At 35.1% G+C, this 15599-nt stretch overlaps 1 protein-coding gene across 1 annotated transcript; it reads left to right on the top strand.

Moving 5' to 3' along the window:
- Positions 1-5005: 5005 nt before the first annotated feature.
- Positions 5006-13612, top strand: LOC127808805 (cinnamoyl-CoA reductase 1-like). Its single transcript, XM_052347439.1, has 6 exons — positions 5006-5185; positions 10462-10631; positions 11284-11469; positions 11602-11764; positions 12864-13053; positions 13280-13612. The coding sequence occupies exons 1-6, from the start codon at positions 5071-5073 to the stop codon at positions 13410-13412; spliced, it is 957 nt and encodes a 318-aa protein (XP_052203399.1). The 5' UTR covers positions 5006-5070; the 3' UTR covers positions 13413-13612.
- The last annotated feature ends 1987 nt before the right edge of the window (positions 13613-15599 follow it).

The raw sequence follows: 15599 nt of genomic DNA, 5'->3' as shown, positions 1-15599 counted from the left end.
GTTTTTTTTACTTCTGTTGTTTTTTATGATGATGTAGCTGTTGAAATGAACATTAAAAAATATAATTTATTTTGATTTGTAAAAGAACATGATTTATTTTGATTGTATATTTGACAATTGGGTAGAAAATATTGCTTGTGTTATTTCTACGTGTTTCATGCTCATTTAATAGTTTTTCTTTAGTTTGAGGGTATTAATCAAATTACTTAATTTAAATCATTTACTTATAAAATTTTAACATTTGTTAAATTCTTTTTTTTTTGGCTTTTGATAGAGTTAAAAATCAGTGTAAAATAAGATTGGAGTAAAATTAATATTTCTAAGACCAAATCTAATATAATTAGATATTTTTTATTTATTTTATGATCAAATATAACAATAATTTTTTTCTTATTATTTTGTAATTAGACGTAACAACATCAATCTTGATGGTTGCCATTAAAAATGTTAATATTAATATATATAATAAGATCACACAAGTAATTAAATAATTTAGTTTCTCATTTAAGATCACTTTAAATATTAACTTATTGCAACAGTATCAATTATATCTTAAAATCATCTCTTATTTTGTATTAAAATTATATTTCTTAAATAAAAAAAACATAACAAAGATCATTCAATCAAGAGTTTCTCTGGCCAACGGGTGGGTGCCATGGCGTTGGCGGGGGAGATGGCAGGCAACGACGGTGGCAGGTTTCTCTCAAAGGCTGAGGCTAGCCGGGTGTGGGCAATAAATGGTGTGGTGCAGGGGTGGCGGTTCAAGTGGCGTGGGGGAGGGGGGCGACGGCGATGGCGCCATTCTTGGGCGACTGCGATGCCAATAGCAATGGCGTGTTCCTTCCTCAAGGCGAGGGTGAGAGAGAGAGGGGCGAGGTGGTGTAAGCAACTAGCGGGAGAATAGTGGCGGTCCGAGCGATGGTGTAGGGGCGGGTGATGGCGGTGGGTACGGGCTGCGGTGGAGGGTTTTTTTGGCCTGTCGGTGGGTCACGACTGGGGTGGAGCAAATGACTGTGTGGGAGGTGAAGGTGGTGTTGTGCAATCGGTTGACGGGATGGGCCAGCAATCCGTCAGAGCGATTGGTGGAGAGGGTGATAGTGGTCAATAGTCGATAGTAGGGGTGATGACGACGACAAGTGGTGTTCGCAGTGTTGGTGAGGGAGATGATTATGCGAAGAGGTGGGGACGACGGCAGGCGACGACAGTGCTAGCAGCAGTGGCGGGGGTGACGGCGACGACGATGCGAGAGCAGTGTGGGGGGCAGACACTGCAACCTGCGAGGGTAGGTTTGAGAGAGGGTGATTTTGAGAAAGAGAGAGAGAGTGAAAGCTAAGAGTGAAAAGGAGTGAGAAATGAGAGTGAAGTTGTCTTTTAGATTAAAGGTTAGATATGTAATTTTTTAGAGTTGTCCACCAAGTTATCTAACTTTCTAGTAGTGTAACATTATCCATACACAAAACCCTTTTTTCCCCTTCGTTTTGCTTGAATCTAGCTACTTAGAAGCAGGGGTGGATTCAAATGTGAGCTGCCCTTGGTTGAAGCCCAAGCAGCCCACAAAAAAATTAAAATTCTAATGTGAAAGTCTAGCCTAAATTTATTTCAGCCCACCCCTGATCCAGCCCAGCCCCAGCCCACCCTATCCCAAATTGCTGGATCCATCCCCTGCATAGAAGGTACATTTTTAGCCAACAAAGCAAATTCAGTTGCTATGTCACCCAACGTAGAAGACACTTGTCGTTGTGCCTCAAATCGTAAAACCATAGAATAGGCTTTGTTTACACTAGGAAAGGGGTCTAGTAAGAGTATTTGGCTTCGTACTTGATCATATCCTTCGCGAAGCCCCATAAAAAATTGCATCAAGCTATTTCTATCTGTCATTTCTGCCATTATTTTTGTTGCTCCACACGAACAGGAAGGTAACGGTTCCACAAAAGCCAGATCATCCCATAGCTTATTCAACCGAGTGTAATATACAGAAATAGGTGCACTCTCCTACAATATAGAAGCAATCTTCAGTTGTAATTGGTAACCAGCGGTCCGTTGCTTTCCCCAAATCGTTCAGCAATTTCATTCCAAAGCTATCTCGCAGTAGTCGTGTACAAGAAAGCCTCTACCAGATCCTTCGACAACAAGTTCAATATCCAAGACGTGATCATATAGTCGCACCTCTGCCAAGCCTCAAATTGCTCAGAATCTTCCCTTGGTTGCTAGATTTTTCCATCTACAAAACTTAGCTTCTGTTTCGCTCCAAGACTGATCTATATTGCACGGCTCCAAGATCTGTAATTCGTCCCATCCAAAGGTGCCGTGACCAAAAGCAATCTTGGATGATTTGAACTTTGTAATCAGAATGAATCTCCTTCTATCAAATTTGCAGCACGATCAATGGATGTCTCTATATTGTTCGCTTCAAGATCTCCCGTAGCTTGTCAATGGTCGCAACAAAGTTGTAAGAGGAGCAAGGTTACGCAAAGAGCTGCTCTGATATCATGTGGAAACGCTGCAACTTTGCCAAAGAAGAAGACATGTATGGGAGAGAATGGAGACCTGAAAAAAATACTTCTTCTATTTTCATGGATTATAAAATAACTATAGTTACAGCCTCTAACTAATTAACAATAAGTCTCTAACTAATTAACAGTAAATAATAACAACTTATCTATCTCTACAAGAGTCCAGGAAGAATGTTTCAACTTTTGAGAAGAAAGTTTTAACATGCGTTTTCTTTGTTATTTTTAGTTTTTAATTTTTTAAAATAATAAAAATATGTTTATTTTATTATTTTTAAAAGTGAAAAAAAATTTTGTAAAGAAAACCTAAAATAATTAGGTTGCATTTTCTTTACTTTTTAATTTTTAATTTTAAATTTATTTTCAATTTTCTGTTTTGATAGTCTATTTTAAAAAAATTAAAAACGTGTTCTCTTTGTCATTTTGAAAAACTATTTCTCAAAACAAAAAATTAGAAAACGCGTTCTCTTTGAACTTTTGAAAATAATTTTTAATAATATTTTATTCAATAAATTTGATTATTTGATAAATTAAAAATATTCAATATTAATATATTACTAAAAAAATATATACATTTTAAAGTTAATGAATTTTGTAATATTTTTTTCTATTATAATAATAAAATACAAATAAATAAATGTGTTTTGAATTTTGAGTTTGTTTTGGATGAAAACACTAAAAATAATTTTTTGTTGTTTTGATTTTTCTTTATAATTTTTTTTTTATTTTCAAAAATACATTTTTAAAAATAATAAAGAGAACGAGTTTTTTTATTTTAGAAAACTGAAAACTAAAAATAACTTAAAAACAACAAAAAGAACGCAGCTTTTAGCTTCTGAAAATAATGCCCAACGTTTCTAAGAAAAAATCCAGCATATCGAGAAAAAAACATTTTTTATTTTTTTTTTCTTTATTTCCCCCTTAAAAAGCACCCTACTCACTTTTATTTTACTTTACAATTTATAGAGTGACATATCACTTTTTTTCTTGTACAATTTGACCCTTACCCCAATTATTTATCATTAATGATTAATATCATTAATTATTTCTTCACTATTTATTTATTATTACTTTTTAAAAAAATACACCAACTTATATTTATTCATTAAAAAAATACACAGGGAAACGCTTGATAAATTTATGGCACAACAAAAGTAGTTTTATTCTTGATTGACTAGTTCTTTAATTTTTATTTTGAAAAAAATTATAATCTTAATAGCATTGATGCTTAGCCTAGAAAACTTGATGCAATATCTATGAGATTTAGGGTTTTTGAAAAAGTATTTTTCATATTTGAAAAATAAAAAGAATATTTTTAAAATTTAATGTTGTATTATATTTTCTTTTATCATTAAATAATTCACACCAAATATTAAAAAATAACTAAAATACCCTTATATTTAAATACTATTTCTTTCTTATTTTTCATTTCTTCTTTCTTGTTTCTGTCTCTTCAAATAATCAGCGCTAACAATAAGTCTTTTTCTTCTTATTCTCTTTTTTTTTTTTCTTTTACTGTTTATCACCATCATCATCCTTTTTTCTTTTTCTTCTATTCATCTTTTTTTTCTCTCTCTCTTCTTAAGCCCAAATTTAGATTTATTGTTAATTTCTTCTTCTTCTATTCATTTTTTCACTTTTTCTTCTCAAACTTAAATTTAGGCTTTTCTTCCATTTCCCCCGCCCCATCCTCTACTTTTTTTTTTTTTTTATCTTCTCATTTTTTCAATTTAGTGGCAATAGCCTAAAAGATTCTAACTAAATTATTATTTTTTTTTTTTTGATAACTAGATTTTGAGTTTTACTCAATTAGTTTTGAAAACAAGCAGCATTCCCCCTGATTCGTCTATTGAGTAAATTCAGATGTGTTCACAACCTATACACGTATAGAATAAGACATTCAATTCAAATCTCTACATGGAGCAAATGTTACAATAAAAATTTGATCTCTAATATTTCTTATGAAACTCTATATGCTTTATTGCTGAGTCATACTTTGGAGACATTATTTTTTATTTAAATAAAAAAGAATAAAGATTAAATTTATCATTTTATCGCTATTTTAACAACAAGAGTTATCATTGACCTATGTTAGAGGTCTCTTGCAACTTCACTAAATCTTAAGAATATTCTTTATAATTTACCTTGATATATGAAAATATTAAATTTAATATTTTGATAACATTTATATATTAATATATTATATATTTATATTAGTATAACACATAATATAATGTGTTAATGTACTAATATCACCTCAAATATTTCATAAGATTATTCTTTATAATTTACCCTTATATATGAAAATATTAAATTAGTATATTTGAGGTGATAACATTTATATATTAATATATTATATATTTATATTAGTATAACACATAATATAATGTGTTAATGTACTAATATCACCTCAAATATTTCTAATAGTCATTTCCAAAAGAGAATATATTGTTAAACACACAGAGACTCGAAAGCCATTTGTATAAACAGCATTATTATCTCCTGTCGTCCATCTTTAATTACCTCTGGTGCCTGCTTTTCTGGTAACTGCTGATTACAAATGGCGGAGAAGGGGAGGGTGTACGTGACAGGGGCAGGAGGGTACGTAGCTTCATGGTTGGTGAAGCGTCTCCTCTCCAATGGCTACACCGTCCACGGAACGGTCAGAGATCCTCGTATGCTTCCTCACTGTTCTACTGCATCTATCTACCCTTACGATTTTGATTATTTTTTCTTCGGATTCGGTCTCTCCACTTTTCTGTTGGCTTTTTACTTCTGATTGAGTTTCTTCTTATGAAAGTACACATGGCATGTCTCTTCTGTCTGTGCATAACAAACATTATTGATTGCCTTAGGTCCTAATCTGGTTTGAATTTGGCACTCTAGTTGCTGTTGCTGAACCCACCTTCTCAATCCTCCTTTTTTATAACTAATAATTACCTACATCTACTTCTGGCACAGCTCAGTATGGGCTATCTAGTAGCCCGGCCGGGCAATCAAGACTCTTTTCATAGTTTCTGGCTTCTGTCTGATTTAGTGTCTGAGTACGGGATTTGGTTCGTTAAACAATCAGATCCCAGACCCACTCTTATTGTCTGGCAGGTGGCTCATTTATGATTTGAGTCTGAAGAAGAAATTTGGGAAGAAATTTGGTTCCTATTGCGTGGCTTCCGTATGATTTGTTTCTGAAGAAAGGATTTGGTTCCTTAAACAATCATATCCCAGACCCACTCCTACTGTCTGGCTTCTGCATGATCTGTATCTGAAGAAGGGATTTGGTTCCTTAAACAATAATCTCAACCCACTCAACAAGGTTTAACTAATCTGTTCCTGTTTTATGATTATTGTCCTAGTTCTTTTGCTGCTTCTGTCATATTAGGCATCCTAACTCCACAGCTGCTCCCTCTCACAATCTAACTACTCAATCCAACAAGAAACGGAAAGTAGAGATTTCTTTCTTAGTGTATGTACTATAGGTTAAGTGTTAAGATGTAATTGATACATTAAGATTTAATATTGTTAGTGTATGGCTTACAGTTTAAATGTTAAGTTGTGCATGATACATTAAGATTTGATATATTAATGAGTTATATATCTATTTGTTTCATGTTCATTATATTCAATCGGCACATCTTTGTCTTTTATATTTAATTATATAAGGTGCCTAAAGACAAAATTCCTAGGGATACTCTATGTAGAAAATAATTAAAGCGTGACTTTAATTGTAAAGTCTTTGATACACACAAGAGTATGGCTTAAAACATTCTTGGTCAAAAGTGTCATTGAGATGGGACATCAATGACACAAAGAGATCGGTGTGTACTGTGTTGTCATCGTAGGGAAGGTGGCAATTGATCTTACAGACTGTGGGCATTAGATGCCTAAGTTAATACACGGGTGCTTGTTAGAAAACAAGTTCATTAGATAGTGGCTCGACTCGAGGATTCCAAATGGATCTTGCAAAGAGTGTCTAAGGAAACCTCTTGTGACAGTCGTGCAAGTGATCCTTTGAGTTGAGATCACCATAGTGCCTTGCATGTGAATTCGTATACTTTGACACTATTATGGAAGAATCTCAATAAGGGTTGTGAGTGCGACAGTGATTGGGTATGCCATGAAGCATGTGAAGGCTGTGAGTGGTCAAGATATTCATCGACTCTAATTAAGGGGAGATATGTCTCATGGGCCCTTTCATGAAAGATAACTTGAAGTCTGTGGCCACAGTTGGATGTTAATCCAAAGGAAGTCATCCTTTCAAGAGACCAAAGAATATCATGATCAAACTGAAAAGTGATTAACTCTCTTTCCATATCTTTGTTTGGTCGAGACACTTTAAACTGATGAAGGGATTGAATTGTATGGGAAGACCAGCACTAAAAGGTAGTGATCACAACTTGACCATTCTATTAATTGGGGGCCATGATAGGTTGTTAGACTCCGCTCTTGGTAGCCTTTGAGATGGTCATTGCCAACATAAGTAGAAGGCTAATGGGTCACATGCATAAGGGCAAACATCACTAGGTAATGACATGCTTGTTTAGGGTTTGAGGAAACCCTTGTGAAGAGCTAAGATAAATAGAATCCATAAATTAGGCTTGTCAAATTCCCCCTAAAATCCTAGTTGGACTAGGTTACCTAATTGGGGCCTTAGGTTTTGATGGGAATTGGTACCTAATTAATTAGGATTTTATTTATGGACTAACATAAGGCTATTGAGGTGATTTAAGGAGTCAAATGGGCTGTTTTAAATTGTTTAAAACATAAGGCCCAAAAGGGTTGTTTTAAAGTGTTTAACACATAAAGCCCAAAAGGAGAATAGAAAGAAAGACCCAATATTATGTTTTAAAGTGTTTAAAACATGGGTTTAAAATACCATGGGGCCCAAACCCCTTTAATTAGGGTTTTGTGCCTAAGGGTTATAAATAACCCTAAGTGGTTCTTTCATTGATGCCACGAGATGCATGGAAAATAGTGATGTATGAGAAAAATAAGAGAGCTCCCACACCGCCCTTTTTGAGCTAGCACTATTCAAGCCTTAGGAAGTCGCCCCCTTGGAGGTTCTTGGTGTTGCTTGTTTGCATGAATACTGTTAGAGGTTGGATGCTTGGATGGCTTTGTGATCGCCTCGATCTAGTGTTGGTTTTGAATCTTCTCTTCAAGAGGTAATTTTCCTTTATAGATCTACCCGAATCCGGTAGATCCAGCCTGCCAGATCAGATCTGTCTAGATTTGATCCATTCAAGACCAAATCCAACCCGCCAAATCTATCTAGCCTAGATCCAACAAATCCAAATCTATCTCACCTAGATTTGTTGCCCATATATGCTATCCTAGTTTGTTTTTTATTAAGTCTTTCTTTTATTGGCTTTTGACATCATTTGGGGTTATTTGATCTTGGCAATGACAACTTTAAAATATGATATTTCATTGTTGGACCGAAATATTAGATTTTCAAGAGAATACGCAAGCAATTTTAGCATATATGGATTTAGGTGATGTGAGTACTCTTAATTTAAATGGATAAAAGTATATTGGTGAAAGTGGAGCCATTAAGCTCAGTAAAGGTATGCTGAGGTTGATTTTGTTATCTATACTTTGAGTGTAGCTAAAGATATCGACTATAGTGAGCCTTGTGTGGATTTGGTTGGAATTCATCGGGAAGATTAATTCTTTGTGATTTTGCTAGAAGAAAGAATTATGAATAATTTCATATTTGAATTTCGTGTTAGGGTGGAGTTTGTTATAATTGTGATCTGGAATTCAAATTTGACTATAATTGGGATGTCAAATTTGATTGTGATTGGGACACATTTACAATTGAAGATTTATTTTTGTGGCTAATCAAGATTTATCTTTGAGGCTCATCTTTTGATAAGAATATAGATTTATACAAGTTAAATCATTTTTTATATGCATCTATAGATAAGTGGTAGATCTATAAATAGGTACCCAATACCTTGGAATTATTGCAGCAACATCACAATTGTAGTAGCAATATTATTATAGTGATAATTTGTTCTTTCTGTCTATGATTTTTTTCGATTTGGGTTTTTCACATAAATCTTTGTGTTTGTTTGTGTGTTTGATAGTTTGATCGTGATTTATTTTTTATCTTTAATTATTACAGTTCCGGTGACCACTTTTGGAGTAAATGCCAAATACAAGAAGTCTACACATATCGGTGTCATGGTCTTACTAGATTTGAGAGATTCATTGAATTGCAATAACCAATTATCAATAGTTTGAGTTGTTTTGAGTCATCACCATTGGCAGTTGTCTACTGCCTATGTACTCTGAGAAGAATGGAGTCTAAAATAAGGAGGCAGGATCATGCATATATAAGAATGTGTATCATTACGTTTGTCAACATACTGATGTGGTTGTTTTTGTTTTCATAAATCTAATTTAGTTCCAATCTTGTTATGTAGTTTGTCCTCACTTGTAAACTTTGTAGAGTAAAAGGGTGACAATCCGCCAGCAGGAATGCAGAATCTAGAAATAAAGACTTTCTTCTAGTTCCCGGGCAAACTCAATTAAAGTCCAGCTCATTCTAGTTCTCTCCAAGAGTCATTAATTTCGTATTTTTCTTTTTAACTTTCAGCTATTAAATGTTGGTCAGTTCCAAGTCCTCTACTCTTGAAACTTGTAGTCCATAGAGGATTGTGTGTAGTCAAGGATTTCATCATTGCACCCAAATGCCTATATAATCTGGGAAACTTAATGGAGAATGGGAGTTGATGATTTATTAAGCATTGTGAATGCCTTGGCTTCCATTAGAGAGTTGAGTGATTCCTCCCAAGAATCAAGCGGTGGCTTGGTCATGTCAGTGTTTCTGTGATTAGCAAGGTGAATGAGTGCCTTGCCATTGTTGTGCTGATCCCGACATATCCTTCTCCTTTTTTCTTACATGAGATTTCTAAAGTTAAATTTTATGCTAGCCTGTCACGTTTGGGCTGCATCACTAAAATAAGAGTGCAGGATCATGCTTATATAAGAATGTATATCATTATACTTGTCAACATACCAGAAAATAAAATATAAATAAATAAATAAAAAGAAAGAAATGCTTAATATGAATTTCAGAGCAACCCCAGTTGGTTTTTTATGTTTATTATTGTTATTTTTGTATGTATTGTTATTGATCAATGTAAAAATGAATGTCAACCTCTACAAAACATGTTTTCTTTTCTTTAGCCTCTACTATTTGATGAAATAATCTCCTTCTGGCAAATGTTTTAATAGATTGATCAGATAAAGAAAATAAAGTATGATGGAAAAATTAAGCAGCAAGAATTTGCTTGTTTGTTCAAAAGTCTGAACAAATTTCACACTTCTATTTTCAGTTAAAATTAGTCAGTCTAGAATTTATCCTCTTTAACATAAATTCATTTGGAAGATATGGCTCTTGTGGATGGACATTTTCTGATATTTGAAAGAGAACATTGCAATTAAATGAAATTGCCTTTAAACAAATAAGAGTTCAATTTTTATAGGAGCTTGTTTTAGAATAGGGTAAAATATCATTGAACACCCTAAGTTAATTATTTTATAACCCATTTGGTTAACTCCAACTAGTGTGATTAAAGCTTGTTATGAGGATGACAACAATATAAATACAAGGATAAAATGGACATAAGGGTAAATGTAGTATTTGGTCTTCTAACATGTTGATGCGAGCTTGTTTTTATTAACTCTGAGCATAAACAACTACTTTTGTTAACTCAAAAACAGGATAAATGGTAAGAAAAAATTTGACACAACGTTTAGCAAAATAGAGGTGGTCAGTTATATTTCTAAGATGTGTGGAGAATGTTTTGTCCATTGAAACCTTAGCTGAGGGACCGTTAGTGATAGTTACTCTTTACAATATCATGTAATTGGAAACCTTTATATATACTATAATACTAAGATCTCAAAGGGACTTTTAAGTCTTTACCCATGTATTTTGCAGATGATGAGAAAAATGCTCATTTGATGAAATTTGAAAAAGCATCTGAGAACCTGAAACTTTTCAAGGCAGACCTGCTGGATCGCAGTTCAGTTTCTGCAGCCATCAAAGGATGTGATGGAGTCTTCCACGTTGCCAGTCCAGTTCCCTCTGGCAGTGTACCCAACCCTGAGGTGAGAATTCCTCATGATGGTACTTGTTTATTAATATCATTTGCATCCAAGGCTATTTGTTTTTGCATTGGCTTCTGAGCCCGTGTGGACTTTTCCAGATTGTCCACTTGCAATGTGTGGGTGGACCATGCCAATGGTACTCGTATCCACAGGCCATGCTTTGAACTGAGACCTTTCCATATGCACATTTTCTGCTGTAGCTTACATTCATTCTTATACATGGGCCATAGTGGAGAGCTTATGCATATGAACTGTCAACTCTACATGGTATTAGCTAACCAAGATGGTTGTCTTTTTGACTGTTAGGCAAGTAATGATAATATATCTAGGAAGAGGCCTGAGTGTACCTAACCTTTCTACCCCTGATCCCATTGGTCCAACACATCTGAATATGTATCTATTGGTTCTTGATTGCTGCTAACCCCTAACTCCTATTTGCATCGGTGAAAAAAAAAAAAAAAAGAAGAGGAAAAGACAATCCTCTGTTAAAAGTTCTAGGAGTCATCTAAGTTAGTAAATTGGCACAACTGAACTGCTACAAGCTGTTTGCAATCAATATATTTTTGCATTTTGTAGGACTTTAATTAGCTTAACATATTATTGGTTAAGTTTTTTTTATTGATTTCACAGTATCTAATAACTCTCTTTGTAGGTACAACTAATTGAGCCAGCTGTAAAGGGTACACTTAATGTACTCGAGGAAAGTTCTGAAGCAAATGTCAAGAGAGTGGTGGTTGTATCTTCTGGGGCTGCTGTTTCCAAGAACCCTGCTTGGCCTGAGGGTCAAGTGAAGGATGAAGCTTGTTGGTCTGATAAAGAATATTGCAGAAAAACTAACGTTATCAATTTCAAAGGGCAACTTTAATATTTGCATTATAATTATAGTCATTTCTTCTTGGTATTATTCTGAGCTCATTTGAAGCATGTGTTTTTTCAATAATTGTGCTGACTTCCTGATTCTGTTATCTAGAATTGGTATTGCCTTTCCAAAACAGAAGCAGAAAGCGAGGCACTGGAGTTTGCAAAAAGAAGTGGACTTGATCTTGTGAGAGTGTGTCCAACTTTTGTTCTTGGGCCAAAGCTCCAGTCTTCAACAAATGCTACTAGTTTGGTTCTCATTAAGCTTTTGAAAGGTACATGGATCAGGCCTGTTTTTATTTTCTTTGTTCTTATTGTCTCTATTTGAAACGACATGCTCATATGTGGTGCACGCAATTTATTTACTGAATTGGAATGCCAACTGTAAGGTTCAATGCTTGAAAAATTAAAAAGGGTATTGCTTCCACATAATAGAAGTGCTTTTGCCTTTGTTTTTATCCTTCTTACCAAGCTCTAAGTTATTATTGTGGTTTCCCATTGATATCCCAAGGTTAAATTTGTAATGCTCAAAACCAGGTGATGATAAAGCCTAAGGAATGATGCGCGCCATTCAAATTTATGAGAGATTAAGACTTGCTCTCTAGGATATTTGAGCTCCCAAATCTGGACTGGCAATACTTTAATTGAACCCTTTCAAAAACATTGAAAGGGTTTTATCTGAAACTGGACTTGGTGAATTGGAAGTCACCTGTTATTTCAACTAGGGTATCTCTGGTGTAGGAGGCTCCCCACTTTCGAGATTCGAGGGAGTGTTGTTTTTGAATGCAAACATCCCTTGTTCTTCAAAGAGATTTTTCCCACAATTCAAACCTGTGAATTTCAAGTCATAAAGCAGGAACCTTGTTGCTATCAAGGTCGCCGTCACCTGCTATATCAACGCAATTTAAATAGGTTTCCTGCTATTTCAATTTGTTGTTGTGGTTTGAAAATTCCAACAATTGGTTTTAAGCTTCACTTGGAAAGCTATATGGATCTGTTGCGGCAACAGTTTTTTTATGTTTCATCTTGATCTTAATCTCTGCACATTGTTTACTTGATTGAGTTTTTGGAGGATCCAAATTGAACCTTCTAGCAGAGAGATCGAACTAGAGTTTTTAATATTCTGCCCATCTAGAGTGGTAAATCTATAGTTTCACAAATCTTTTTGATTTTATATATGGCAGATGACAATGTCAAAGAACTCAGAGACTTTTTCCTAGTCTTGCCCCTTTCTTTCCATAATTTTCGTTTTTATGCTACAAGTCATCTGCTTTAGATTTGTTCTTTTCATCTTAAGAGATGGATAGGCGATGTATTTAACTTCAGTCATAACTTCTCTATCCCAACTTCTTGTCCTGTCTGATGACCATGCAGAAGGATATGATGAAGTTGAAAACAGGTCACGGATGGTGGTAGACGTACGGGATGTAGCTGAAGCGTTGTTACTGGCATACGAGAAGCCTGAAGCCGAAGGAAGATACATATGCACAGCTCACTTTATAAATTACAAAGATATGGTGGAAATAGTGAGGAAAATTTACCCCAACTACAATTATCCTAAGAAGTGAGTTTTTATCTCCATGCCATGATGCATCCTCATCTGAGAGGATTTTGCTGTTATAGGCTCATAGGATCCTTAGTGGGCAGGCTTTAATGGCATCACAGATTTTAGTTATGAGAAAAGCCTCTTGCAGAAAAGCCGCACACACCTTTTAGACTCGATGGGATCATTAGGATCACTTTCATTGGAATTTTAGTTATGGTTTGTTATTTCATTCATGTGCTGGCAGGTTTATTGAGGGTAAACAGAGTGAAAAGCTGAGTTCAGAGAAATTGCAGAAGCTGGGATGGAGATACAGAGCATTAGAAGAGACTCTAGTTGATTCCGTCGAAACCTACATACAAGCAGGACTTCTGGACTGAAATATCTTTTCTTCTTGGCACCTGTGTTGTGTTGTAGTGTTTTCAATTTGCACTTCACCCAGCATTTCTCTTATCCTCAGCCTCGCTGAAATTCTTATTCTATACATGTTATCATCCTTCTTATTCTATACATGTTATGGATGATGAGAAACGCCAACTATTGGAGTATCAATGCAAAGGTTTAATCAATTTTTCAAAACTTTTTCAAAAAACAATGAAATGGCAGCAAAAACATAAACAAAAAATGCCCTTGTAAGACTCATTTCGATGTCTATGTGTTATTCAAAACTAAACCATGCTATAAGGGGTTTAGTAGGTATATCTTTCAACTTTTGAAGGCTGATGTAGAGGCTGAAATACTCTTGGTGGCAACAACTCCTTGCTCCAAACAGCTCCTAAACAAATTTTCGGTTAGATAAAACTGACTCCTGAAAGCACGAGAAGCATAGTCAGTCCATGCTCCAATAAGATGGTGAATTCCAACACTCTCTCTCTCTTTGTGTTAAACAGAAAAAGTAAGGGAGATTAGGACTGGAATTCGAAATGGGTTCAAAATGAAAAACCCAAAAACCAAAATAGTCTCATTGTTTTGCTTAGGTTGCTACTATAGCAATGGGGGGATTAAGGAGCTATGGAAGAAGGGCAATCATAAAGTGTTTAAGCTCTGATATGGGGAGGAGAAAACGAGCCAGAGGTTGTGAGGGTTCAATACCATAGTGACTCTCTCTTCTTTTGGCTTATATATCAAATACATAAATCCTAGAAGCCCAAAACCTACCCAATCGGACAAAATCGACTAGGAGAGAGAAAGGGAACCAAGGGACAACAGAAAGGACGCATGCCTTTGAGCCTCTTGTCCTCCCATGTCACGTGTCCCAATTTTCGTTGCAAAAGACGACAAACCAATCGAGCATTCACGACCTTTGCAACATGACCGGTCGATTGCTTGAAAGGAGCTGTCAACCGTTTCTCTAGAAACCAGTTGATAGCTTCGCAAGGCTGTCGACCGTTTTTATCCCTTATTTAAAACTTTCAAAAAATTGCATCTAAGCTCACTATTATCTCTTAATAGCACTTTTATTATCTCATAATGATACTAAGGCCCCCGTTAACTCTTAATGACATGCACGTCAACTCTTGACGATTGCTCCTTACTAATTAATCATTTAACCTGATTCGTTAATTCTTAACGATAACATCATTAACTTTTAATGACGATTTCAGCATTAATCACTTAGTCAACCATCATACTCGGGTATACGTGTGACCTTCTAGGTTCACTATTAAGTAGCAATTATGACACATCAACTCTTTGACATTGACCAAACATTTTGGTCTACAATGAGAATCTCTCCATCTCCTCGATGTATCCCGAAAGATCCTGAGTAACAACTAGTATTATGTCAGGGCAATCTTACCAGTAATGAAGTCTTACTTCAGAATAAAATCTATTTGGGCTTTTGATTCTGGTGTATTATAATCCTTCCATTAGTTATCATCTCGATCGAGTGAGAGTCATGGACTGATCAAACTCACTAACTCAATGACTATGACAAAATCAATGTGGTGAGATTGAGACGACACATCAGAACTCTTTCTGACATTGAAACACTTTCCAATCAAGTGTACCCTTGCTAAGGGTTTCTACAATTAAAACCACCAATGATCACATATGATGTTTATCTCACGCTGGAGGTTGATGGATTCCATCAGCAATCACCTGCCTCCATATGCCACTGTATAGGGACCACACAATGCATCTCCCACCCGGTAACCAGATAGTTCTTAGCAACGGCAAATCCCTACCATCGACACACAAGACAACTGTGTTGCTTCCAGTCAAAGGACCAGTAACACAATCGAAGCTTGTGATAGACTATAGATCCTCTGAGCCATGTGATATATCACGTGTGTCATATTTAGTAAATGTTCCACTAACATCCACCCATATGTATATTATATCTATCTCATGGATTATGGCATGTAACTCACTATCCTCTATCATTATCATCTCATACTAATCAAAAGTAATATCCCGTGTGCCAGTCCATATTCTATTAATCATAGTCCACATCTAAGAAGTCTAAGGATTGAGAATTATCATTAAGATATCCTTATTACAAATGTCAATTGTCACACATTCTTAACACTTAAGAATAAGACATTCAACAGGAAATTTAAGGAATC

Source organism: Diospyros lotus, chromosome 8 (genome assembly GCF_014633365.1).
Source record: "Diospyros lotus cultivar Yz01 chromosome 8, ASM1463336v1, whole genome shotgun sequence".
Taxonomy (NCBI): Eukaryota; Viridiplantae; Streptophyta; class Magnoliopsida; order Ericales; family Ebenaceae; genus Diospyros; species Diospyros lotus.
Note: the sequence above shows the minus strand (reverse complement) of the source record. Positions and strands in the feature narration are given on the sequence as shown.